The sequence below is a fragment of the Poecilia mexicana genome, unplaced genomic scaffold (assembly GCF_051168715.1).
Source record: "Poecilia mexicana isolate PSO_F unplaced genomic scaffold, ASM5116871v1 scaffold_12, whole genome shotgun sequence".
Taxonomy (NCBI): Eukaryota; Metazoa; Chordata; class Actinopteri; order Cyprinodontiformes; family Poeciliidae; genus Poecilia; species Poecilia mexicana.
In genome coordinates this window covers 18,253,499-18,279,276 of record NW_028263381.1, presented here as the reverse complement: position 1 = coordinate 18,279,276, position 25,778 = coordinate 18,253,499, and the positions used below count along the sequence as shown (strand labels likewise).

Below are 25,778 nucleotides of genomic sequence, written 5' to 3'. Positions count from 1 at the left end.
AATTTGATAGGACACTACAAAAACATCAACACAAATGTAATACACAATACAATTTCCAAGACAAACCAATAGCACATCAATAGCCAAGAATTTTTTTTACTGTGCTTTCAATGAAACACAACAGTTAATCAGTTTTTCAAAACCATAATGCGTGAGTTACTGATAATAACTGATGATCTGCAATAACATCAGCGCAAACCTGTTTTTTGTACACTTTGATAGAAAGCTGCACATTACTCCCCATTGAGCACACAGAACATTTCCACTTCCTGAGAGCAATAAGCAAAGTGGGAGCTGCTTCTAGCACAAATTTTTTTATTTGCAGACTTGGAACTTTAATGTTACCTTACAAAAAAAAAAAAAAAAAAGGAGAAAAAAAACAAGCTGCCGGAATTTTAGCACACAATACGTTTTTTTTTTTTTGTTCATCCACATTATGTCTTTATATGGCACAGACTACTATAATAGCCACCCACCTCATTAGCATTTGACGAGATGAAGTTGGCCACTGGAAAGATCAATCAAGTTCCAGTTTATTACAAACATTCTTGCAAATGGAAGCAAGTTTCAGCCTTTAACTTGATTCACTATCTTAATGTAAATATCTTGTTGAAAGACATGTTATAAATTGGAGGTCTGAAACAGAAAACAATGTGTGCACTACTATTACAACAAATTTTTTATCTTACAGGTTTTCAGATGTCTTGTTCAGGTTGTTTAACGATTAAAACTTTTCAGATGCAAGTGCAATCTTGTTCCCTATGTGTCTCTGTATACACAACATTTTTCCTGTAATGGGTCATTATTATTGCTTCTTCTACACTACCACAAGTTTTTCACACCTTGCATTTGCATCCAGAGATTTTATTTGAAGAAAAAGAGCACTCCACCAAAATCATATTTGTATATTAAAAATAATCTGCTATTTTGACTAATTACATTGTGAAATTTAAATTTGGCTCCAAATTTGGTTTCATAATTTGATGTTAAATAATTGACTATTGCCTGATTCTTCAGCAATTTGTGGAATTTTCTTTTGGCTCCCAGCAAATGTAGAACTACAGCAGAATACTGCAGAGAAAAAATACAAACAAAACACTTGCAGACCATCATCTTTAACAGTGTAGTTATGCCCAATTTCACACTTTCTTCACTTTACGTGGGTGAAATAATTCTAATGTAATTCTACAACGGTGAGATTTAATGTCTGGAAGAAACTTGTTGACATCAAGAACTTGTGGTAATGATCTTTTATAAAAAGTCATGATCCACATACTGTCCAAATAGGTTTTTGTAAAAACTTGTGCTTGTACCTTGAAGGTGTGACGTGTCATACACAAGAAAACAGTGCTCTATATGTCAACAGTTCCATAACTTTAATTTCTTTGAAAAATATTACCAACTCTTTGTGCTTAGCTGTCAACTTTTATGTCCAGGGAAGCATCGACAGTATGAAGTGATGTCATCATCATCATCAGGAAATGGATTACAAAGTAAATAATTAAAAACTAAAAGTTAAGTCCTATATAGACGTTACAGTCAAAGAAAAAAAAAATTCCCATAAAGTGCAAATTAAATTAGTTCCAACATACATGTTGTTTGACATTCTTCTTATTGCCTGTAGACATTGTTGGCAAAGAATGAATATTGTACAAAGTTGGGGCACAGTTAGGACAAAATATTTTTGACAGGAGAGGAAACAACAGTGCTTAGAAGATGCGAGGCACTTATATGGCTGCATTATTCACCAGTTGTTCATGCACCACGCGTGGAATTTAACATTAAGCCAGAAAGAGTGGTTGTACAACAGCTGAAAACGTTACATTTTGATTTAAGTTATTCAACACTCCTGGATATACTATTGATGCATTATAACAAACAAATCTGCATAGCCACAGTAGTCTGCAAGTGTTTACTGCATTTCTGTGTTCTCTTAAAATAATTTTTTAACTGCCTTTTAAAAAAAAAAAAAAGTTTAAAAATGTTACAAAATAATAGATTGAAAAATTATAGTAAAATTAAAAGACTTTGAATCTACAAGACAAAAGCTACACAACTAATGAGAAGACTAAAGAGACTATGCAGATGCTATGCTTCCTGGAAGAAAACGTTCACTTGGACCATTTTTACTCTTAGAAACACCATCAACCCTTGGAGAACTTAAAAAAAAACCCCATCTTACATTCAATCAACCGAGACTTTTACAGCAGGAAGTTATCCATTTTCTACAATCAACATTTGAACTGTTGATCTGTAAGCACGAATTTATGCATTCAAAAGCTAAACATGCTCTTCAAAAAAGTGGAACAACCCTTTACAACCTTACATTCTTGTAGTGTGCTTTCATATGGTCAAGTAAAACCATCTCTAAACAGAAATAAATATTCATTCCCAACTTTATGCCAAAGCTTTACATTAAATGGACAAAGACATATAGAAGCAAGTCATCTGCAAACATGGATCTAGTGTGAATACTTCTCATTGTCGTGGACACTGTAGTCAAAGGGGTCAAGATTTAGTAATAATTCACAATGAAATTATTCTATACTGAAGTTTAAGTTAAGCACAGACTTGACTAATTACTGACATCATTTACTTTTAAACCATAAAATAGGGCGGCGGGAGGAAATCTATCAGTTCAAGCAAAAATATGGTTCCTGTAATATATTCCTTCGCTTTTCACTGGAACTTTAAATAAAATGCAACCACCACAAACAAAACAAACAAACAAAAAAAAAAGATAAATCTGCTCTTTCTGCACATCCTTTTTAAAACGGTCGGTAGGAGATAAATGTGCCGTCAGCCCCCACCAGGACATTCAAGCAGAAATGCAGCTTCATAGCGTCAGTCACCACTGACCTACTCTGAGATGTATAATCAATGTCAAGTTGTCCACATGACGGTAAACAAAGGAACAATGCTCCCTGCTTTAAATGTATAGTACATTATTTACATGAAAAGACATGTAGGGAGCTGCTCAGTAGTCCATGAGAAAGCACAATAACAAAACTGTCCACACAATTTTTTTTTAAACAAGTACAAATAAATAAATGATTATCAAGTTTATCAATATTGCGTTCTTTTTTTTATTTATTTATTTTTTAAATTACAGCAGTCCTGTCAGAGTGAGGTTTATTGCGGTGTGGCACACAAGCGTGGAAGAGATACTCTGCGGCGCGGTGAACTAAACAGATTACCGAGGGTTTTCTGTGGTACCTGAAAGTTACGGTTTCTAAGTGAAGGCTTGGTAAAGACCGCTGAATGCACTCCTGACCAGAGAAAGCTGCTTTGGGATCCCGTAAAAGGTCTCAAACCAGAACACCATTAAACGATCCCGTTAGACTCATCAGGCTCCCTTGGGGGGAAAAAAAGTCACAGATTATGACAGGCAGGGCCAACACAAAAATATTCAATATTTCCATGAAGATTTTCTCAACTTTCCATAAAACTCCTAAAAGGAATGATAAATCACTCCAGTCGAGTTTCACTGGCGGAGAGATTCGTCTGTTAATTCTGAGCAAACAATGAAAGAATAAGCAAAGGTTCTTGCTTATGTGTGAAATGTTCCACAGCATGGGTTGAAAATATGCAAATTTTGTATGCTGTTATGGCAAGGGCTTGCAAAATCTGTAATATTTTATTAAAACATGCATCTATCAAGTGTCTGATTTTCGAAATAAACCAACTGGAGTTTAGAGTAATTTTCTGGATTTGAATAAATAGAAGATTTTAAAAGGACATTTTAAGTCTTTAAAGACTTTCAGGCTTGAATGTTTTACAATCTCTGGCATTATTCAGAAGCTGGGTTTAAAGACTAGATAGATTATTGCCATATTCTACCAATGTTCACATTCAGGCAAAGGAACATTCCCAAATCAACCAAAGAAGGCTCATTTGTTGTCTTACATCAACCTTATTCCTAAAGTCTATCATCTTTATTCAATGACGCATTTCTTTCATGACTTGTTTTACGCTGGAGAATCACATTTAAAAGTAAATGGATTATGCAGCAAGACTGTTGGTGATGTTTTGTGGCATTACGACCTCCCAGAGACAGAAAAACAACAAAAACAAAAAATTAGATCAATATGCTAAACCAGCAACTCACACTTAATAATTATGCTCTTGGTCCACCATTTTTGCCCTGCCGGAGATTTTCTTTTCAACTCCGTGACTTGTAAAAGGTAGTGTACGTCCAAAGCTATGGCTAGTGGATAAGTTCTGTTCCGATCAGGTGGGCTCGTCTCACCTGAGACGGATTAGAAAAGTTCCATTTTGAGCCCACTTTATGAAAACTCCAATGTGATACAGCCAAAAAGGGGCCAAATCTTTGTTTCTACTTTGATCTGAGAGAATCCAAACAGTGCAAATCATGTACGAATCCGGAAATTCCAGAAAATTGGGAAAAGTCAAATGAAAAACATCCCATAGACCCAGCTTTGTTTGCCTTCCTTAGTCCTTCGCATAGCACCGTTCAGTCCACTTCAGTTTGGTTTTAGCTCTTATCTCCACGAGCTCCACACATAAAACTCACCAGATTTGCAGATCATCAAGTGTAGATCCATAGAACATAGGGTTTCCTTATCTCCACAAAGTGCTAAGCCGTTCTAGGTCCAACAGTTCTTTGATTTCATGCTAGGTCCAAAATATCGGTTTTAACTCGTGTGCGCATATGGATGTCTGATTTGTGTGCATGCCTGTACATATGCATCAGATGTTTACGGTAGAGTTGGTGCTGTTCATATGGACTCTCATCTCCTGAATACTTGTGATAATTTTCTTCTGGTGTCCGGCCAGGTTGACTCCTACTCTCCGGAGATCTCTGCAACACAGTGAGCAAACGATGGAATGGTATTTGCAATGCGATCTGACGACATAAAACTTTAAAACATGAGTCATCTATTTTTTTAATTAACATACGTCTTATTTAAATCATCCCAAAAGAAAGTGGTCTTACTCTGATGTCATTTGAGCAACTGTTTCGAGCGAAGAGTAGCCACCCTCCATGAAGAGCTCTGTGTACCGGCCCATCTTGATGGAGTCGAGCCACTCTCCTATAGTCTTGCTTCGAGTGCCGCAGTCTCCCTCTACACTGGCATGCTCCACTAACAAGTTGGAGACCCTAGCACACGGATGAAGATTATGAGAAAAAAAAACAATTCCAGAAACATAATTTATCCACTACAAACGGCATTTCTGTGGCGAATCAGTGTGTGGCCTCCTCTAAACAGATTACTGTCAAACAAAGAGAAATTCTTCAAATAATTTTAAGCACATGTGGTCCAAGTAGACAAAAGGATGCGTTTCATAACGTTATTATAAATTGTAAGACCTAGATGTGCGCAGAGTTACACACACTGATTTTATAGCCCGTAGCTCAACCCATCAGTCCCAAGAGTTACCTGTGAGGCTTCACAGATAATGCAAGCTATGCACCACCACACAAAGCTGCAAATGCTTTCCCCCCTCAAAAGTCTTTATCATTCAGCTCACTCTTGGTGCTGACAAATAGAGCTCCCCATGCTATCAAATGAAACATTCACAGTAGGTAACAACATTTTCCATGCTACAGCAGGAACGGGAGCCTGCTGTAGAAAAAGGTCTGGGCTTATAGGCAGGCCTTTAATCTCGACAGCTGTCACATGTCATTGTATATTAGACACGGCACTAATTTAATTTATTAAGCATGCTTCAATATGTATGCATGTAGAAGTTCACTTTAAAGCTTTACAAAGAAAAAAAAAAGGCCATTAGGTGTCTGAATGGCATTCATAAGCGACTTTATGTAATTGGACAGAGATGAATTATACATAATGGGAAATTCTAAACATTAAACTGAAGCAATGCTTATTAATTGACTTTTCTAATGTTTTTACTGAAGTGTACAAAATGTCAAAGCTGATTTAATTAGGAGTTTTTGTCAAAAATAATTTGTGGCTGTGGATCGTCCTGCCATACCTGTGTGAGGAATTGACCAACTTTTTTAATGAACATGGGTTGCGAATAAACTTGTCAAGTAGACAAACTATTTCATCAAACTTAGGCCGACTGCTGCGCTCCCGCTGCCAGCAGTCCATCATCAGGTGGTACAGGGCCTCGGGGCAGTCCATCGGGCCAGGCAACCTGTAGCTCTCCTCTACTGCTTTTATAACCTGCCAGCAAATCAAAGAGACAGAGACACATGAGGGCGACTTGCTACGAGAAAGATTTCCTATCAGTCCAAGCCACAAAAGATTGGTTGTGTTCTAGTATCAAGTATTTTAAGTTGCATACTTAAAATTAACACAATCAATGGCATTCAAATGCTTGAAAATATGTTTGCTTTGAAGTTCAGTGAAATATTGCACTATATTTCATCAGTATTACAATGCCTCGGTTTCCCTCATCTACTTTTTTAACACAGCAATAGCTATAACACAGGCTAAGTTACAACTGACTCTACATAAACAGCAGCAATCTCAAACTCCTGTCTCCAGCTGACGATCTGTTCATGCACCGCACTTTGATGAAGAGCTTCGCTAATGCTAGCATGCTGATTCTGTTTCGTTAATACTCGTCTATAATTCTGTCTGTAATATGTTTCATCTGGCTCCAGGTATTGATGGTCAAACAAAACTTGCAAAAATGGTTTCATGCACTTTATTGGACATCAAAAGATTCTTCTTCAGAAAAGACAAGTTGACATTGTTTGCATGTTGTATTTGTTCTTTTATTTATTTTTTATTGTCTGATGTGGTTTTTAAACTTGTGATTGACTTAGAAGATTACAAAAAGTTACACTAAAATATGAAAATGCAATAAATTTGGCCACAAAGAAGTGCACACATTGCACCTGTAGTGGGTGAGTGAGTGTGGTTGAAGGGATCAACTGGAATGATTTACATCATATCTGTTCGTTGTTATAGTCAAAGAAAATACCACTGGTTTTATATTTATTGCATGATTCATTTGCTGCTGAGATACATGCATAAACATCTCCTCCACTAACTGCATCTGGGACAAACTACACGGAGTGGGTTATCTATAAGTGCTGTAGATAGCACAAGTGGATTATATCCACATTTGCTCCTCATTAAGAGTAAGAAAAATGCTTTCTTTCACCTGACCAAAATTCTAACTACAGGCAGTCCATGATTTGGCATCTTTGAGAAGAGTGGGTAGGGCAGGTCAACAGACAGACCGAGAGCTGCAGAGGCCAATACAGTTTCTCTTTCATTCAAGACACTGATAGCGGTCCATTGAAAACATCTTAGATGCTTAGAAGATGTGCAATACCTTACGACAATCATAAGGACTTTCCTGAATTTTTACTGATGAATTTATTTATAATTACAAATTACAGCTCAAGTCAGTATACATCTATTACAGTTAATGAGATTATGGCAGATGCATCTCATCTTGGCATGTGGGCATTTGTACTAGCAAGGACTTTGCATTCAAAATTGTCCACACCTCTTTATTTTGAGGCATAAATATCAAGAGCAAAACATGATGTAGCACTCAACAAGTACTAACTTTTCCACAGTAGGACTGTGACACACTTCATGAATGCAATGTTATTTTGAAATAGATTTCCATCCCGCAACATCTTATATCTTAATACTTGCTCCAAGGATGTCTCTGTGCTCTTCATCTGACCTTACTTTAAACTCCATGAAGCAGCAACCGGACCTCCGTTCAGCATAGAGTAACAGGACATTGAATTGCTTGTTTACTTGTGCCGCATAGCCCAGTTACTCATTTTTGCAACTAAGAAGATGCAGTACTAAATCATTTTTTTTATATAAAGGGAAACGGAGTTGAATGAATAATAAATAAACTCCATCTCCTTCCGTTGGAGCCTGCAGTGGAGAGCAGGCAGGAGTTTTCAGCTGAGATCCACCAGTGCAAGACGCTGCAGGGAATTGATTTGTTGAGTTCATGACAGCCTTTACTTTGGTTAAATTCCCACAAAAGACTCGTACGATAACACTCCAATACACACAGATGCGTTGAAGTGCATGCATACACTTCAGCTAAAGTGCAAGAAAAAAAAAAAAAAAAGCACCGCATCAGACATCACTGCTGGCTGAGAGGGAGAACGACTGCACTTCACACTAGCAGGGTGCAAAGATCAGAGACTGAGGAGGGAGGAAGAAGGAGCGGGTGGACGAAAGGCAAAAGAAAAAGAACAGAGACAAAAACTGCATTTTAGAGAGACAAGAGAGGACGAGAAACTGAAAGGGAGAGGGAGAGAATGGGAGACAGAAGGAAACAGCTTAGAGAACGAACATTCGAGCCTACACTTTCTTGTGCAGATCAGAGAAAATCCCGCATAACGCTTTCAATTAAACATCAAACGTCTTCTCCTCTCCTTCCCACTCATCCTCATCTTCCCTCCTCTCCTACCCTTCTCTAGTCTTTGAGATAGACAGCCTAATACCCAAAAGGAGGGAGGAGTCTAGAAAGGTCACTAAGGGGCTGTGTGCACATATGTTGCCCGTGTAAATGAGTGGGTGGCTGGGTAGTGAGTACATATGAGGAAACACTACGTATCCAAGCATATACTCTGTTGTTGTTAAAACATGCATCCGTAAGACGATTACTTTTCACAAAACTTACGTCTTGATTGGACATATCCCAGTAGGGCCTCTCTCCATATGACATAACCTCCCACATGACAATCCCGTAACTCCACACGTCGCTAGCGGAGGTGAACTTCCTGTATGCAATCGCCTCAGGAGCTGTCCAGCGAATAGGAATCTTCCCTCCCTGCAGCAAAAGATGGTATTCAATAATGATTTAGATATCTCTGTCTATTTGAAGACCCAATTGTTATACACTGAAGCAGCCATATGCACATGTCCTAACAAGAATTTGTGAACATGATACAATAAAGGACAAAAAATACAAAAAACAAACAGACTACAGCAGAACAGGAAAAATAGGAATGCAAAGTAGGGCTCATCACCAAATCAGTCGCAGTAATTAGCCAGTTAAGAAACATGAGGTGTTTGTAAATGCCCTACAGTCCCAACTGGCTGATTTCTCATCACTATCATACGTGCTGCAAATAGCAAATCACAGCATTTATTAATACCACATGCCAATGTTCAAAAGAAAAAAAAAAAAAAACTGTGCTAAATAACTGAATAGGAAATGTCGCAAGCAGATTCAGCTGAAAATAGTGGCTGTAAGTGCAGCTCTATGCGGCACACTGACCTACTTAACACCACGGGTGATACTGGAGTAAACAGCAGTAAGAAGAGAGACAGTCAGGGATTCCACTTCTACAGCCTTCCTCCTGGCAGGTGAACCACCACCCCAGGCATCGTTTTGGGGAAAATGTGTTCAGGGTGTTGTGTTTTGTATGATGATACATAAAAAGTTACATTTTAATCTCATCTGACCGAAGCAACTTCTTAAAAATATTTGCTCCATCCCCTACATGGCGTGCATTTTATTGAGGTAGAGATAAGATAATTTTATTAGTCCCCCATAGGAGAAATTTATCTTGGAAGCAGTGACAAAACCACGTTACAAAAATGAAACAAAATTTCAGGACTCTAAGCCCACAAAGTATCAATCTCACCATGTTAACAATCCGATACCGATAGTGACTTGGCATCGATATTGTCGATATTTTGGATCGATCCACCCACCTCTAACATAATTGCAAAGGTCTGCTTGGACCCAACATATGCCATTATATTTCAAATGTCGGTGATTCACAGTTGGCATGTTGGTAATATATTTAACTAGCTTAATGGACTCCAAACGCCCTTAAATACCACACTTGATATATTTTTATTGGTTGAAATGCTGAAGCTCATCCCAAGCAGTGAACACATTGTACATTGGTATTACAAAAACACAAAATAGCCATAAAAATGTTACCAAATCGTTCATTCATCACCACTATTTTTTTTTTTTAGCAATAGTATTACTATTACGTGTTTTCCTCATCTTGTGCAACCATGTCTTTGTAGGTTGTCAGTTTTAACTTTATGGCCAACCTGACCTGCCTTTTGTGTTTCTTAACTGTAATAAAAAAGTATACTTTTTAGATTTTTACTTTTTTAGTTTGAGTTTCCTAGCTCTAATAAAACAAAAGGCAAACATTTCAAGAAGTGGGAATTGTTATGCAGTTTAAGACACTGCATAAATTGTAAGTTTTAATCCTGTGATTACCATTTACAGCGGAAGAAGCCGGTGTTGTCAATACACGGTACAGAGTACAAGCTCTGCTGAAAAGAAGCACAGATTAGACCACGCAATCTCATTCTATCATCTATTGCTTTGTAGTTGTTTGAATAATTCCTTAATGTTAGATAAATCCATTCCACACCCTGTGGTTCCAAATAATCATTTGATAAGTACAGCTGCAGACCGAGAAAAAGAAAATATTTTCGTTGCATTCAGACAGCAACCAAGAACAAACTGTAATTGAGACACTTCCTATGCTAATGAATACAGATTTAGGAACGCCATTGCAGGGACAACTTTCCCCCACTTGCATGAAATCCTGATCCAAACTGTCGGGGGCCTGAGATTGCTCTACTCATGTTCCCTCATCTTCATTATAATGCTTCCTTAGTAAAGATATAAAAAAAAAAGGGTTCAGAGGGACACTGCTGAGTTCCACAGGAAAAATGTGTTTTCAGCTGATGAGTAGTGAAATTAACTTGATGCAGTATTGATGAATACAGCAGCAGGATATCTCGGAGTCTGATTATTTCAAGGATGTGAATCATGTTATTCTCACTTGTAGGGGAACGAGGAGCTTGATAGCGATAGAAAGAAAGAGACCGAGAAGGGATGCGGCCTGGCAGTGAGAAGTGAGTGACAGGATATTTGGCGCCAAGGCAGAAAGACTTGGTGCTAATTGAGTGTTGTGGAGCCCGAGTCGAGTACTAATTGGTCCTCCACTTGCAGGAAGCCGCCTGTCTCTGGCTAGCAAGACGACATTCAGCCGAGGATGTACGGCTCAATTTAAAGCCGGCTGCTGTCAGCTGTGTGAGTGCGTGAATATACACATGCATATTTTAGCTGTGTTGTGTCTGAGTTTCTTTATTTATTCCAAAGTTTGACACACTAGAGATGCACACAAATTGTATGATTCATTTGGACTTTTCTCTTTCCACGGTAGGGGGAAGTTATGACATAAATCTTCAGTGATTTCAGGAAACAACTGCCTGCGCAAGTTTGAATTTACTGTGAATTTTTCCACAAATCCACACATTTACCAAATCAGACATACATGTTATTGGCACATAGTTGGCTTTAAAACATTGTGGATAGATTTTTTTAAAAATGGTTGAAGTGAGTGTAGAAGGTTTATTCCTGCTTGCGTTGCTACAAAACTAGCTCCAAAGTGTGTTAATTGACCTTTGGACATTAGTTTTTCCAGATACCACATTATGCAAGGATTCAACCTTCTTGATTTCCAGATATAAAAAAAAAAAGAGTACAATCATTCAAAAACAACTCAAGAACCACCGAGTTTATCACCGACTTGAAAAGTGTGAGAGAAGGCGCAGGCCAAAGAAAGCATTTGTTCCAATACCGACATCTTTAATCAAAACTGGAATTTGCAGATGACTTACTGTAAGTCATAATACATAGAGTCATAATATAAAACATTAAAATCTTATAAACACAAAGTAGCGTGTTAAGCCTCACCCGTGTGGTGTATGCTGCCTCTGCATCATCTTCCAGGACTCGGGAAAGACCAAAATCAGACACTTTGCACACGAGGTTGCTATTGACAAGGATGTTACGCGCTGCCAGATCCCGATGGACATAACCCATGTCTGACAGGTATCTGAAATGATTCGACACAATGGTTAGAATAAAAAATAAGAATTGTTCGTGGTTAGCAAGTTCCCTCAAGATGTGTTTGTGTCAAAACAATATTTACCTCATGCCAGATGCGATGCCCCGCAGCATACCAACCAGCTGGATAACCGTGAACTGACCATCGTTTTTCTAGAGCGAACAAAAATTCAGGACACAGGAAGGTATAAGCTTGATGACATCCAGATCCCATACTCATAAATCTATTGAATACATCAAACTGATTTCATATAATGTTAAAATACAGAGGATAAAGGAGAAGAAATCCGTTATCCTCTGTAAAACGTTTCTATGATGTTCTTGTTTTTCAATCAAAGAATTCTTAGTTTGGCTCATCTCCGTGGCTTTGTGATGAAACTCTCGTGAAGAAATCTGGTTGAATCTAATTACATGTCTTTTGTTCTGTAAGTCCAAAGGTCAGCAGTTTGTAGAAGTGAATCCGTAAAACAAAAACACAAAGAAAGACTGGCAGACATGGGATGGCAATGCTACTGAAAGATCCGCTGTTTCTTTCCAGGCTGCCCTAACCGCAAAGTTAATTAACCTACAGTGTAGAATCAATAGCAAACACTTCTCTGCATACCCAGCTTTAACCTGTACAACTCAACTTTGGTAAGGAAGCATTCAGGACTACTAATGAAATGCACATTAACCTCTGTGCATGTGGCAGCATTTTCCATCCTTAAGAGACTTAAATTTCTCTCAAGGTCAGTTTAAATATGAGATGTACAACATAAATGCTTCAGAAAATTATGAAATCAATGGAAATGCACAAATGCACATCCATCATGGTATCATAAATAAATAAATAAATAAATAAATAAACACTTCAAATGGGGTTTAGCTTTATCAGCATCTTGCCAAAGCCAGTTCTCTGTGGATGTACAGACTTGTGTCGTTGAAAATGTGCCCTTCTTTAGAGACACGCCAACTAAGAAGAGATTTAAGTGCTTACATGCGTTGCCCTACTGACATGGGTTTTCTAATTTCTAACATTGTCATACAGGACAGTGTGCTGGTTCCAAATCCAAAATAAGGAATCTCAATATACGATAGCCTAGGTCTGAAAAGACCTCGGCTATCCTAAATGTGACCAACAGACCAAGCAGCTGCCTGTTCCAGGATGAACTCAACTTCCACCGACGGAGATGAACAGCAGCACTTTTTGGAGCAAAAGAACGATTTCCTTTACTAAGCGCAATTGGTGGTAGTCTGTTACCAAAAGCTGGCCGATTATTTTTCATTGATTTTTTTATTGCGTTTCCCCCCAGTTTGGCTCTTGCTTCTTTGATATATATATATATATATATATATATATATATATATATATATATATATATATATATATATAATGGACCAAAACCCAGAAATGTGCTTTAAAACAACTTTCCTTTACAATGCAGTGAAACTGACAGATTTTTGGCTGCTTTTAGTTTCCTAATCAGCTTCAACGGTTTAAGCTTAATTACTATGTTAGATATAATAACCAATGCATTGAGTCGTTGTCTAGAAGTTAAATAATTAATTACAACTGTTAGTTAAGTGGTTAATTTCTGATTAACCTTTTTGTAACAAATATTAATTCTGGGAAAATGCTCATTTTCTCAACTTCTTTTAACTGCCGTGTCAAGTCAGCCGAGAGGTAAAGAAGTAATCTTTCACACTAGTTTGAGACTTACGTTTTCAAGCAAAAGAATATAGTTTAGCTCATCAGTGCTACACTGAGATCCCACAATGTCATTTTACCTAAGCTGGCCCCCATATGTATGACTTACTTTAGTTGTTCAGTAAAAAGGGATTTACTGCGCTGTATTTGTATTTAGCCCAAGAAGAAATAACTTATTTTCACTTCACCCGGGAACACTGTCAAAACCGTCATGAATGTGTGTGAGGTTGAGCCGCAGCAGAGTCTACGACTCTATTAAAGCCCTTCGGGCATCACAGTTTTCTCACAACAGTAAGCCACATCACAAAAACTCTTTATGCCAGCCAAACAAGCAAACAGTTGTGGCGTTAGACAAAATAAAGGGGGAGAGAAGCAGGGTAAAAATAGCACCTATAACATGTTTATACCGCTCAAGCAGGTGGTGTGATATGGGACTCCTCGTGGTTTCCAACTCATTAGGGCTTTATTGCACTATCAATAATGCAGAATGCTGTCAGGAACTGAAACGGTGGTTCTACTTTTGTCATAGTGAAAACTATGAAGTCGGGAAGTTTGCAAGGCGTCATATGGGTACTCAGAGGCTGATGATGTGCTAAACTAGATCTGACCCAGGACTGTCATTGCCGATTGCTTTGGAAAAGCACCGGGACGCTCATTCAGACAAAGCTGACACTTTGAGTTCCTGCCAGATTAATGGAAAGCAGCAAGTGCCTGAAAAGGAGCTTTGGTTTACTCAACCCAATGACAGCTTTCACTGTTAGTTTAAGCTTCAGCTCCTTCCAATCCAAATGTAAACTCTCCAACCTTCCTCTCATCCAATCTCCGTGTTTCCACAGCAGGTTTCCAGCTGAACCACAACACTCCTTTTCCCCCCAAGATGGTTTCCAACTTTAGTTTTCCTTTAGTACTACAACTTTTCCCATCCATCCACAGCATAGCATCCCACTTACATGTGAAATGAGAGGTTAAGCCAAAGATGTGAGTTATCAGGGGTACAATGTATTGTCCAAAGCTCTGACAGCTAATCCAGGACTGGGCCCAGTCACTGGTTTTCTCCTGACTGTGTCATTTACACCAGCCTCAGTACACCAGCCATCCATGTAATTACCTCACGGGGTTTTCTGTGGCCCTTCAACTGCTGGTTCCCAATATCCCAGGCTTTTCTTTTGGCATAAAAGTTTATAGCCAAAGGCACACCATACAGTCCTGTCAGCAGTTTCCACTGACCACAGCTCTGTCTCTGAATATCGCCTCGCAGCATCCCCCTTTTCCATACAGTCACACTAAGAACATCATGTTTGGCTCTGATCTGCTTTGCCGTTGCAGCACAACTACACTTCAAGGCGCCAATATCACCCAAATCACATGACCTCATTTTGCACACTGCTCTATTTAGCCACCTACCTCAGAAATATACCCTTTTCAGGCAGAATTTAGTCCTCTGCGCCACCTGAGAATTTTTGGTATTGTAATCACTGAATAGACTGGAGACGGCTCATTGCATTCAGAGCTATGCCAGCCTGCTTCTTAATTACAGTTCATTTTCTGCTCTCAGTAAAGTCTAGTCTTCACAGCCCAGATACTATTCTGGAGTTGAGTGCTCAGATGACTTTCAAATTTTCTGGTAAAGTGATCTGCAACACATTTAAGGTGAGATATGATGCTAAAATAGGTAGACTGTGTTGAAAATATATTCAAAGCACATTCCCTCCGCACCTTCTTGGAATATTTAATATCACTGGATGTTATATCAAGATTTCTCAACTGTTCCACCAGCAGAGAAGTGGGACTGCTATTGAAAAACGCACAAAGACAAACACATCAGTGTCAATTACGCTTAGAATATATCAAAATAAGAGTGTCTGGATCATTTTCTCAATAACAGGTAAATACTGCAGCATGTTTGGCAGAGAGATCATCTCTTGAACAAACGCTGAGTGAATGCATTTTCTTTATAAAGTCCATCATTGATGTGCGTGTGAATGACTTGTTTTATGCAAAATCAAAACAATTATATGAACCAGCTATTCACTTCTCTTAAAATGTGAAGAATAATTGATTTAACTTCAGTTGGTGACAAACTTGCTTGGCATATCAAAATTAGATGATCTTCTGTGATTGTATTTTTTTATTGTAAGTTCACAAGTTTGATTACTATTGTTGTGGTAGCCTGATTTTACAAATCCAAACTCTAAACACTACATAAAAACTACAGGCTGGAAAAATAGCAAGAGCAGCAGATCCCCCACAAACGTTTTCCCTATTAATCCACGGTCTGAATCTGATGCTTCAACTCTCTTTCAAAACGACATGATGTTCAAAATCAGTATGTTTTAGAGCTTGACTATCATTCAACTGCCAGATTCTTAAAAAAGATAGACACCTACACAAACAATGAGTTTGTGATGTCACAGTTTTGATCATTTTTTTGTTAGGCTTACTGGAGGTAGTTCATTTTTTGTTTTCTTTTGTTCAATTTAACTGTTATTCCCCACTCATTCTCAGTCCAATCTCTAAAGCAGTTTTGAAAAAATATTGCTTTTTTGTTGGACCACTTTACTCTCACCTATGAATCACTGAGCCATAAAAATAGGTTTCTTAACACACTAGTGTGTGTACACATTGTCCTACGGTGAGCAACACAAATGACAAGGTACTTATGACTCCAATTATTATCCGAATCAGCTCTCTTCACACTTGTTTTTTTTTTATCCATCATCAGTTCCCCATGAACCTGCCTTTTGTGAATTCTGATCTTTTCCCACACCTACCTTTAGAAAGGTATCCAGTGAGCCGTTCTCCATGTACTCAGTGATGATCATCACAGGCTTGCCTGAGAGGTATGAAAAACACATTTTACTAAGATTATGTAATTATGTATACTAGATTATGTAAGATATAAAGGTGTGAGGACAAAATATAAATGCTCTAACATCATAAAATAAAATAGCATACTGACAAAAAAACCAAAACATGTTTATCAGTTAGGAATTACTTTCAATTAAAGCAACCCTTATCACAATTGCTCTAAACGTTAATGATGCACACCATAAAGCCGCAGCAGCTAATCAATTACAAAAAAATGTTCACTCTGATGGCTGACAGAAACTCCAAACAAGAGTGGAGGCTTCATAACCAACAAGAAAGTCTCAGGAGTAATGGAAAACCTCTAGTCTTCAATAATACCTTTTCTTCAGTTTGTCTTTCTGGCACTGAATTACACAGGTTCAGGGTGGGATTTAAAAAAAAAAATCAGCTTTGGAAATCATTCAGGTGGGCTTACTCTTGGTGACGACTCCCTCCAGGCGGATGATGTTTGGATGGTTAAACTGGCCCATGATCGATGCCTCCCACAGGAAGTCCCGCCTCTGCTGCTCCGTGTAGCCTGCTTTCAAGGTCTTAATGGCAACCTGGATCTCTCTTTTGCCAGGCAGCCTCAGGGGTCCGCTGCACACCTCACCAAACTCCCCTGCGGTGAAAGAAGAGACATCCTTGCAGGCCTCAAAAATGATCTTGTTTGGAAATGGAAAAATAAGAAAAGAAAGGTGAAATAAATCCCTAAATAGATGCAATACTTGACCTATGTCTGACACTGGTATAATATTAACATATGAAAGCTAATTAGTAGTGCCAATCTATTGTTCTTATTTTAAAAGTAACAGCAATTCAGATTCAATTCTTTTAGTTTCTGAAATATGTTGCAGCCATCCAGACGAGCTGCTTTGTTGCGTTAAAAGATCCATCAATATGTTGGGTAAATCTGACTGCAAATGCGACGTACAGATTTACGAGACAGAGGAAAACATGGTGTATAAAAGTTTAGGTCAATCCATCAAGGGAAATAAGGCTGGCTGTTTTCATTCCTTGCAACTTTAAGCACTCTAGTGAATTTAGTGACTCTGAATATATAAATAAAGCAGTCTATTCATTTTTATACCTAGATCAGCTTCCTTCTCTGAATAAGAATCCATTTATCTGCAAGGTATGAACAGACTGAGGCAGGCATGCTGATTTCACTCACCAGCACCGATGATCCTTTCAATAGAGATGCATGAGACGTCAATCTCCTGTGCAAACTCATGCACTGCCTGGTTGGGGTCCTCATAAGTGAGGGGGTCAATGTAAGTACGGACACCAGGGAATTTTACTGCAGAAAAAAAAAAAAAACAGGACAATTTCTGTTTAGCACTTTGGGTCATCCAATAAAAATGCATCTGACATATTACAAAATGTTGCCACCTTCTCTTTTTTATAGTCATTTAGACAATTACCATTTACCGTATTTTCCGCACTATAAGACGCACCTAAAAACCTTCAATTTCCTCAAAAGCCGACAGTGCGCCTTATAATCCGGTGCGCCTTATATATGGACCAATATTGAGCCACAACAGGTCCAGCAACGGACCTTACCACAGGGGCCGCGTTTCATTGGCTAATGCCCATTTTAGGTCACAGTGCAGCTACCACGTGCGTGACCGTCTCACAAACACAAGCTACAGTAGTAAACATATGCTAATGTACATTGTGGACCATCAAAACCATGAATGCCGACTTACCCAGCCTTGCAAGAACAATAGGCATCAGTGATCTTGTCCACAGCTATATTTATGCTGAGGGTGTGAGGATCTGCTGTTTTCCTCATCTATCGGTAGCTTTTAGCTGTGACGCGCACAATGTTGGAGGCATCCAGTGGCTCAAACACCTTGATGTCGTCCAAAAAAGATGACATGAACTTGTTGGTTCCCCTGTCCATTGTCGTGGCTGATATGTTGTGAAAATCCGGCAGAAATGCTACGCTAATTAACTCAGATCGAAATGAAAGACGTCATGTTTACACAGACATGCAGTAGGCTGCTTACGTAGTTGGTCCACTACGGTAAGCAGCCGCCAACTTCTTTTTCCCCGTAGAAGAAGTAGTGCGCGGTGCATGCTGGGATAGTTGTCAGAACACTGGTTTGTTAATAAAGTTTGATAATACATTTAAAGGGGGGGAGGGGCAGGGAAGAGAGACAGAGACTGCAGCGGCAGCGTGTCGGTTGGTCTGTGTTACCCAGAAAGCAGTTGGGCATAATATCGCAACACCAACACCGTGAGTGAAACAACGACTGGGCCAGCCTACTATATAAAGTACTCGGGGACCATTTCTTTATTAATGTGGATGTGTAATAATAGAGTATGAAGCGTCTATTCTATGCGCCTTATAATGCGGTGCGCCTAATGTATGAAAAAAGTCCTAAAATAGGTCATTCATTGAAGGTGCGCCTTATAATCCGGTGCGCCTTATAGTGCGGAAAATACGGTACATCTGATCACAAAGTATTCAGGACTTTTATAATAAAGTTCCCGTAAAACCTCAAAATCATTTACTAGATTTTGAGCAGTAGAAATCTCTCGTATAGTAAATTCAGAGTGTTGGGTGCTGAAGCTAGAATATTGCCTGAGTGGGGCCAAGACCAAAAGGAGCCGCCTTAAAACAACTCCAGTCTCAAAAACATCATAGGATTTTATGTAAATGTTACTTTAGGAACCTTGAAACTACAGCTATGTTTATATTGGGCAGTTGTGTACCAAGAAGCTGATGAATATTTAAATGGGAAATGGAGCTTTGAAGAGGTGTGCGCCCAATGAACTTTCTGTATAAAACACATTCTGTGAACAAAATATGTAAACAAAAAGTAAGGCTGTGTAAACAAAAAGCAACAAAAATTGTGCTCACCATATTACTTCTTTCTTTTTAAAACCACTTTTAGTTTGCCTCAAGCAATTGCTATTATTGGAAATGATTTACAAACTTAGTGCTTTATATGTTAAGGAATTAATCACTCTGAACCTTTGAAAAGGACTTCAGCTAAAAAAATCTGAGCATTTAGATTTCTCTTTACTTTCTTGCAACTAATGTCCACAAAAGTCTACTTGAAGATGACTGGTAATTCCAGTTTTAAAAAGAGGGAAAATGCATACTGATTAAGTCATTAATAACTTAAGAGACGTCTCAGTCAATTTCATAATTTTACTCTTTTGCAGATTTGATGATTATTTCTTCGAATGTAAAAACTTTGTACCCTATGCATATTCACCAACAGTTCTTCATTATCTTTCCCCAATTAGAGAAGCTCATCAAAACAAAACAAACAAAAAAAATATTCTAATCCTATTCTAAGGATTTGACAAACTGCAGACAGATATAAGCCAAGCTATGCTGAGAACTGGTCTGACTGCATCCTTTACTGGTTCCTTGATGTTCTCTGTCGTAGCTGTTATATCCATTACAGCTGGTTCAGGAATTGACAGATGGATAGCAGGGAACAACGCCAAAAATATGGACAAATATATTAAGCTGCCACAACCTATAATGCATCAGAGCATTATGTGTCCTCTACTAACATGGATGTCATTCAGAAAATAGCTCTTGGCACACAGCAGTGACATGTGCACTGCCAGCAGACATTCGGGCTTACAGAGATAAACAGAGACATGACCACTGTCCGACCCCGCCGTTAAACATGTTTAGTGGTGGAAACCTCAGATGAACTTGGATTTGTGCGTACACTGATATTATTGGTGTACCCTACATTTTAGGCTGATTTAGACTTACTGTGACCATTGTGAAAATGCATCTTTTCCTCTTCAGGATCCTGCTTTGCTTTGCTGTAGCCACATCGCCTAATGAACGAAAGACAACATTGAGACAAACTTGTCAGGAATTTTTTTAAGGAAATACTTTTGTAATTTATAAGGCAGTAATTAATTGAATTTTATCTAATTTTAATGTGCATGATTTCCATTGTAGAAACCAGGAAGCGCACAGAGACATTAAAGGAATAAAGTATAAAACGCAGGAGTTGAATTCAGATATTATAGCCAATGACTGAATCCCAAGTGAACACAGAAAAGCAGAAAATCCTTTCTACATTTTCAGCTATAAATCTAACCCACATTTCAAACTGCTCAAGGTTATTGCTGAAAATGCTGAAAAGCACCACGCTTTGAACACAAACATAAACGTGCAGTTTTCCTATATTACAGCTGTCCAAAAAAGCTGCCTTCAACAAAACCAACACTGACTTTTTGTTCACTAGAAAAAGGCCCATTACTTTCCAACAAAAGGTCATATGTTTAAAAAAAACAAAACAAAAAAAAACGGATCAAGTGGACCAGCAGTACATTTTTTGTAACCACTTACTCTTCTCCTGTAGTGTTCATGTGAGAAGGGTCGTCTGAGCAACCTTAACTGTCAAAGCCTGAATTAATTTGTATGCTGCCTCCATGTTTACATCCGCGCGTGTTTGTGCTCAGACGGCTCCCGTATGTTGATATTTAGACAAATGGCATCAGAGATAATCGCCGATATCCCAGATTAAACGGGTTGATGGGTTTTTAATGTGATCCTACAAGCAAACACAAACACTGCACGTGTCAATAGAGATAAATAAGTACAATAAACAGGCATGTCTCTTGTGTATTTGCAGAGTTGATTGAATAACAGCCTCATATGCGTTAAAAAAGTCAACCAACTGTTTTGGATGAAGGTGATTAACTATTTTTTTTGTACTTAAATGCAATGGAGCACAATGACACATAAGCACACACGTAGATTGGAATAATGTCCAAATGTGTTGGTCAGCCAGGCAAGAAAAGACTGCTGGGTTTACTGAAGAAGGGCTGTCTGCAGTGTCTGGTGGAGAGTGCTCTATTAGGTGGATGAGTAAAGAGGTGTGAGCACCTTTAATGCCTGGGCAGCCTTCCAAGTACATACATATAGTGCTCTCCACGCTTTTATTAAGATTTGTAAAAGGAAGATGTAAAAAAAAAAAAAAAAACCCTCTGCATAAATTTTATGGCAGGAGCATATTCTAACAGCAAACAACGCTGAAAAATACATCTGGTACTTTGTGTACTTTTATTTAGTGCAGGAAAAAAAAATACATGCTAAAAAAATAATTGCTTTGATTAAATCAGGTGGAATAATTATGTGCATCTTAAATCATTATTTAAGATAAATGCAACTAAAGCATTTCTTTAATTTACATTTGATGATTTTTAGGTGATCAGAGTTTCTAGGAATATTTTATTACTAATGGATTCTGTTTCATTTGGGTAAACAAAAATGATCCGACAAAAACGCAAATTTCTCTTAGCCAAAAGCAATCAGAGTAAATGGGGATTCGGATTTACGTTCCCATCACAGACAGAGAGCAGGATAGCAAGGCGGGTTAAAAAAAAAAAAATCTCTAAAGCTAATTTCTTTACAAACCTTATTTGATGTTATCTATATGCTGATGCGAGAAAACAGCATTTTCTGTCCAACCATCACCGAGGCAAATGTGTTTCAGTTTGTGAATCTCTACTGGGACTTAAACTAGAACTGTGAGCTTTGGTTTGATGAGACTAAATTACAGCAAATGCTCCAGGGGCATTTGGCATAAAACACAGAAATAACATGTGGAAAAGAAACTCACTCCCACTTTTCTGTGTGGTTTAGGGTCCTTGATGCTGTGAGCTTAACTTTCTTACAAATGCTCAGGGAACCTTAACAGAAGGCTATTAGAAATACAAAGACATTTTAAGCAAAAAATATGGTGAACTTATTTCTATTAAAAAAATTATGTAGAACAAGTAACCAAAATACATGACCAAATTAAAACCAATAGTCCAGGAGGCACAAAATCAAACTTTGACCATCATGGACACAGGATCCACACAGGAGGAGATTGTGCAAACAGACAAATGCTCAATTAAAGGTGTTTTTAAGTTAAAAAGGGAGTTTTACATACTGTTGACCACAAAGGTACCAATCATTGTGCAATCTTCTTTTTTTTTTACTTTTAAAAACATCATAGCTTTAAGATTATTGCTGAAAATTCTGAACAGCTTTAAAATTGTAGTTTCGTCAGATTTTCATAGACTTTACATAATTATAGGATCAGGCAACATTGATTTATCTCTCATCTCCATTTTTTTAAGTAGCCCTTTATTTAGAAGACTCCTTCAATCAACTCCAGTCCCAAAAGTTAGATTTACAATCCTCTATAAGCTCTGTCCTCATAACTGCTAGCAGCGATCAATTTAACCATTAAAAGTAAAATTCTTCCTAAGAATCTTTCCATTTGATACTGAAGAACTCAGCGAAGCCGTTTGTGTCTGCACATATTGCGGTGAAGGAGTTGCACAGTCAAAATAAAGCAAAGAGAGACATTACATCTGCAAAAAAGAGATCAGTGGCTGGCCCTTTGCCCACCTGACTGTCTCAGGAGAGTAAAAAAAAACCCAAAAAAAAAAAACCTTTATAAAGACATTGTTGAACTGTTGTCCCTGACAAATGCTATAAAGACCACACAACATGAACCAACACAGAGAGGTTTTTCCAAACAGCTATGAGCACACAAAATAAAACTATAATCAAACAATGCCAGTAATGCTGCAAGTTAAAAAAGCATTGTTGGGCACATTTATTATATATTATTGCAAATGCTAATTAATGTCTAGCTCCCCACCCCCCACCACCACCACCCCTCCCCCCCAAACGTTTAATGCTTCATTTCTTTTCCTTCATATCTATTTATGCCTCACCGTCCGCTGAGCAAGAATCCAGCAACAACCGCCAGCAGAACCAGCGCCAACGTGATGGCCACCGCTATTATGGAAGCCTGAGCACGCTCGCTGGTGGCAGTTACTGCCAAAAGAAAAAGATGTGAGATTAGACACACGCGGTAAGCACACAAAGCTGCACCTGGCACCTATTGTTGATTGCGTTGTCGCGCTCCCATCTCTGATGTACTCACAGTAAGGGCTCGTCTGGAATTCAAAACGTCGGCTAAATGCGCCGTAGCCTGCTGAGGTCCTGGCTCGTACCTGCGACGCATCATCAAGAATCATTTGCATCATTGTAAACATTTCCATATTCATGTTTGCTTTACTTATTTTGAATTTGATCCTGTGTAGGATATTTAAATTAGGTGCTACTTTTTGCAATCTATCCCTTTAACAACATCTGTTTTGTTGTCATTACATTGCTTTGCAAAACTATTCATATAACTTCTACTTTAAAAACTAAAATTACAACCACAAACTTTAATGTATTTTATCTGGATTTTAAGATATTTATAGCTCAGGTGCAAACATCAGTTGAATGGAAAACTCTTCATAGTTGTATCTAACAATCTGGCCTTTAAGGAATGAAGACACTGCATTTAGTCACTTCTGTTGTGTAATACAGACAAGATGCACAGCAAAAATTTCCTATCAAATTAGCCCAAAAACAAAATTTTACAATCTGCAGGCAAAATTCCAAGCATAATAATGTCTGAGAATGGTCCTGTTTAAGTCCAGACCTAAATCAAATTGAGAACCAAAGCAACACGCTCAATATGACTGATAATGAGCTACTTTTCTCAGCAGAAAATGGGCTAAAATTTGAACTTTTTTATGTGCATAAAGTACATTTAAGCTTGTGGTTCCAACATGACAAAATGCAGAGAAGGTCAAGTGGTAATGGTACAAATTATCTTACTAATTGTCTTTTTTTATTGTTATTATTTGAAGGTATTACCTGAAAGATGTAGACTGACGAAGGTTTCAGGCCTTCCACCACCATTTCTGTTTCTTTTGATTTTATTATGGTATAACTGGAGTCCTGCTCCTGTAGCAGCGGCAGAGAAAAGAAATTAAATCCACCTCATTAGCTTTTAATCTCTCAGCATGGTGGGCAGAATGACATTCATCTACAAGCATTTGTTTTTCCAATCAGATTTTTGATAATGTATGTACTTAGGACACCTGTGATGTGTGTGTGTGTGTGTCTGTGTGTGTGTGTATGGTAAATGTGTTTTAATCCCTGTGTGCAAGCATCGGTTTCCAAGCTGAAACCACATCAGGTTTAAACACAACTAAATGCTCCTTCCATTAAGCCCGAGGCCATTAGCCGACCACTGACCACAAACTGCACTGTGTTCTCATGTGAACCTTTAGTCTGACCTTCCATAAAAGAAGACATTAGAGCCAGGCAGAGGGAAAAGAGGAAGGACACAAGAGAAACAGTGATACGGATGAAAGCATCGTATTGCTGTGCTGACCTTAATCCAGTGGAAAAAAACATATGCATCATCAAGAAAGTCAAACTAGTCAAGAAAACCTTAATACTAAGCTACTGTATTGGTTAACTCATGGCATATCAATGGACAAAAAACACATTTTGATATAAACTGTTATTTTAGCAAATATGCTTTGCTGTTCCAAAAGCCAGTTTCTGAAGTCCATTTTCATCGAAATGCTTGAAAATTCTGTTTTTTAAACAAGGAATTCACATTCAGTCAGAAATCTTCAACTGAAAAAGCAAAAGCAAAAAGGGAATCAAATGTTTACAATTTGACCGTAGCAATGTGCAGGCCCTCTTTGTGCTTTTAAATCATAAGAGAAAGGCATGAAATAGAAAAAAAAAATGCAGCTATTTCCAAGAATAAAACACATTTCACGACACCAGCAAACTTATATTTGTACTTTGCAATGATTTCAGTGACATAATTGACATATTTATGCAACTGACATCATTAAACTAAACACCAACCCAAAAGTCTTCCACTCTACTAAAGTTTCAATCTCAGAAAAGAGAAGCCAAGGAATAAATAAATTGTTCACCCTTACCTTTTCAAAATATTTGATCTCGTACTCGAGGATGATGCCGTTGGGCCGGTCAGGTTCTGCCCATGAAAGGGCGATGCTGCTCTTTCCTGTGTGGCCTTTTCTCACTACACTTACCGGGGATGGTGCTGCAAACACAGAAATATACTGTTACGTTATATTACAACAGTTCGCAAATATTATATCGTCTTTCATTATTTGCAACCCACTATAGCAGATTGATGACAGGCAATGCAAAAAAAAAAAAAAAAAGATCGTTTCGTGGCCTGGCTTTGACGTAACTGAAAGCAACTCAAGCCTCCATAAATTTCAAACAAGAACTGAGCAAAGTTGCCAAGAAATCAAGTAGAAAAAACTAAAACATTTTACAGAATTCGAAATTTCATTACTACTTGAAACAGGAGGATTCTGCTTTATGTTGTTCCTGCAAGTTTCTTACCAAAAAGCCTCCTGGAATCCAGAATTGTTTGAGGTTTTCCTCCTCGGTCCACTGAGTTCTAATTTAACCAGAGATATTGGTTCTGAAGGCAGATTTAGTGCTTAAGGATATTTACAAGCTGAGAACACCTGTCTCTAATTATATACCCCCTTTATATCTTGAAATGGAGCAGGTGCATTTTGATAAGGCCAGAAAGTCAAT

At 38.1% G+C, this 25,778-nt stretch overlaps 1 protein-coding gene across 1 annotated transcript in view; it reads right to left on the bottom strand.

Moving 5' to 3' along the window:
* Positions 1–1,359: 1,359 nt before the first annotated feature.
* The window catches only part of unm_sa34860 (un-named sa34860), a 66,196-nt gene continuing 41,777 nt past the window's right edge, over positions 1,360–25,778 (bottom strand). Inside the window, exons 6-19 of the mRNA XM_014980486.2 lie at positions 25,142–25,266; positions 24,051–24,140; positions 23,284–23,353; positions 23,072–23,174; positions 20,097–20,164; positions 17,523–17,648; positions 16,785–16,970; positions 16,273–16,334; positions 11,900–11,967; positions 11,662–11,803; positions 8,602–8,751; positions 5,959–6,152; positions 4,958–5,122; positions 1,360–4,822 (exon numbers count right to left, since the gene is read on the bottom strand). Of these exons, the coding sequence (XP_014835972.1) occupies positions 4,711–4,822; positions 4,958–5,122; positions 5,959–6,152; positions 8,602–8,751; positions 11,662–11,803; positions 11,900–11,967; positions 16,273–16,334; positions 16,785–16,970; positions 17,523–17,648; positions 20,097–20,164; positions 23,072–23,174; positions 23,284–23,353; positions 24,051–24,140; positions 25,142–25,266 (1,661 nt within the window). The 3' untranslated portion in view covers positions 1,360–4,710. The remainder of the gene's footprint in view (positions 4,823–4,957; positions 5,123–5,958; positions 6,153–8,601; positions 8,752–11,661; positions 11,804–11,899; positions 11,968–16,272; positions 16,335–16,784; positions 16,971–17,522; positions 17,649–20,096; positions 20,165–23,071; positions 23,175–23,283; positions 23,354–24,050; positions 24,141–25,141; positions 25,267–25,778) is intronic.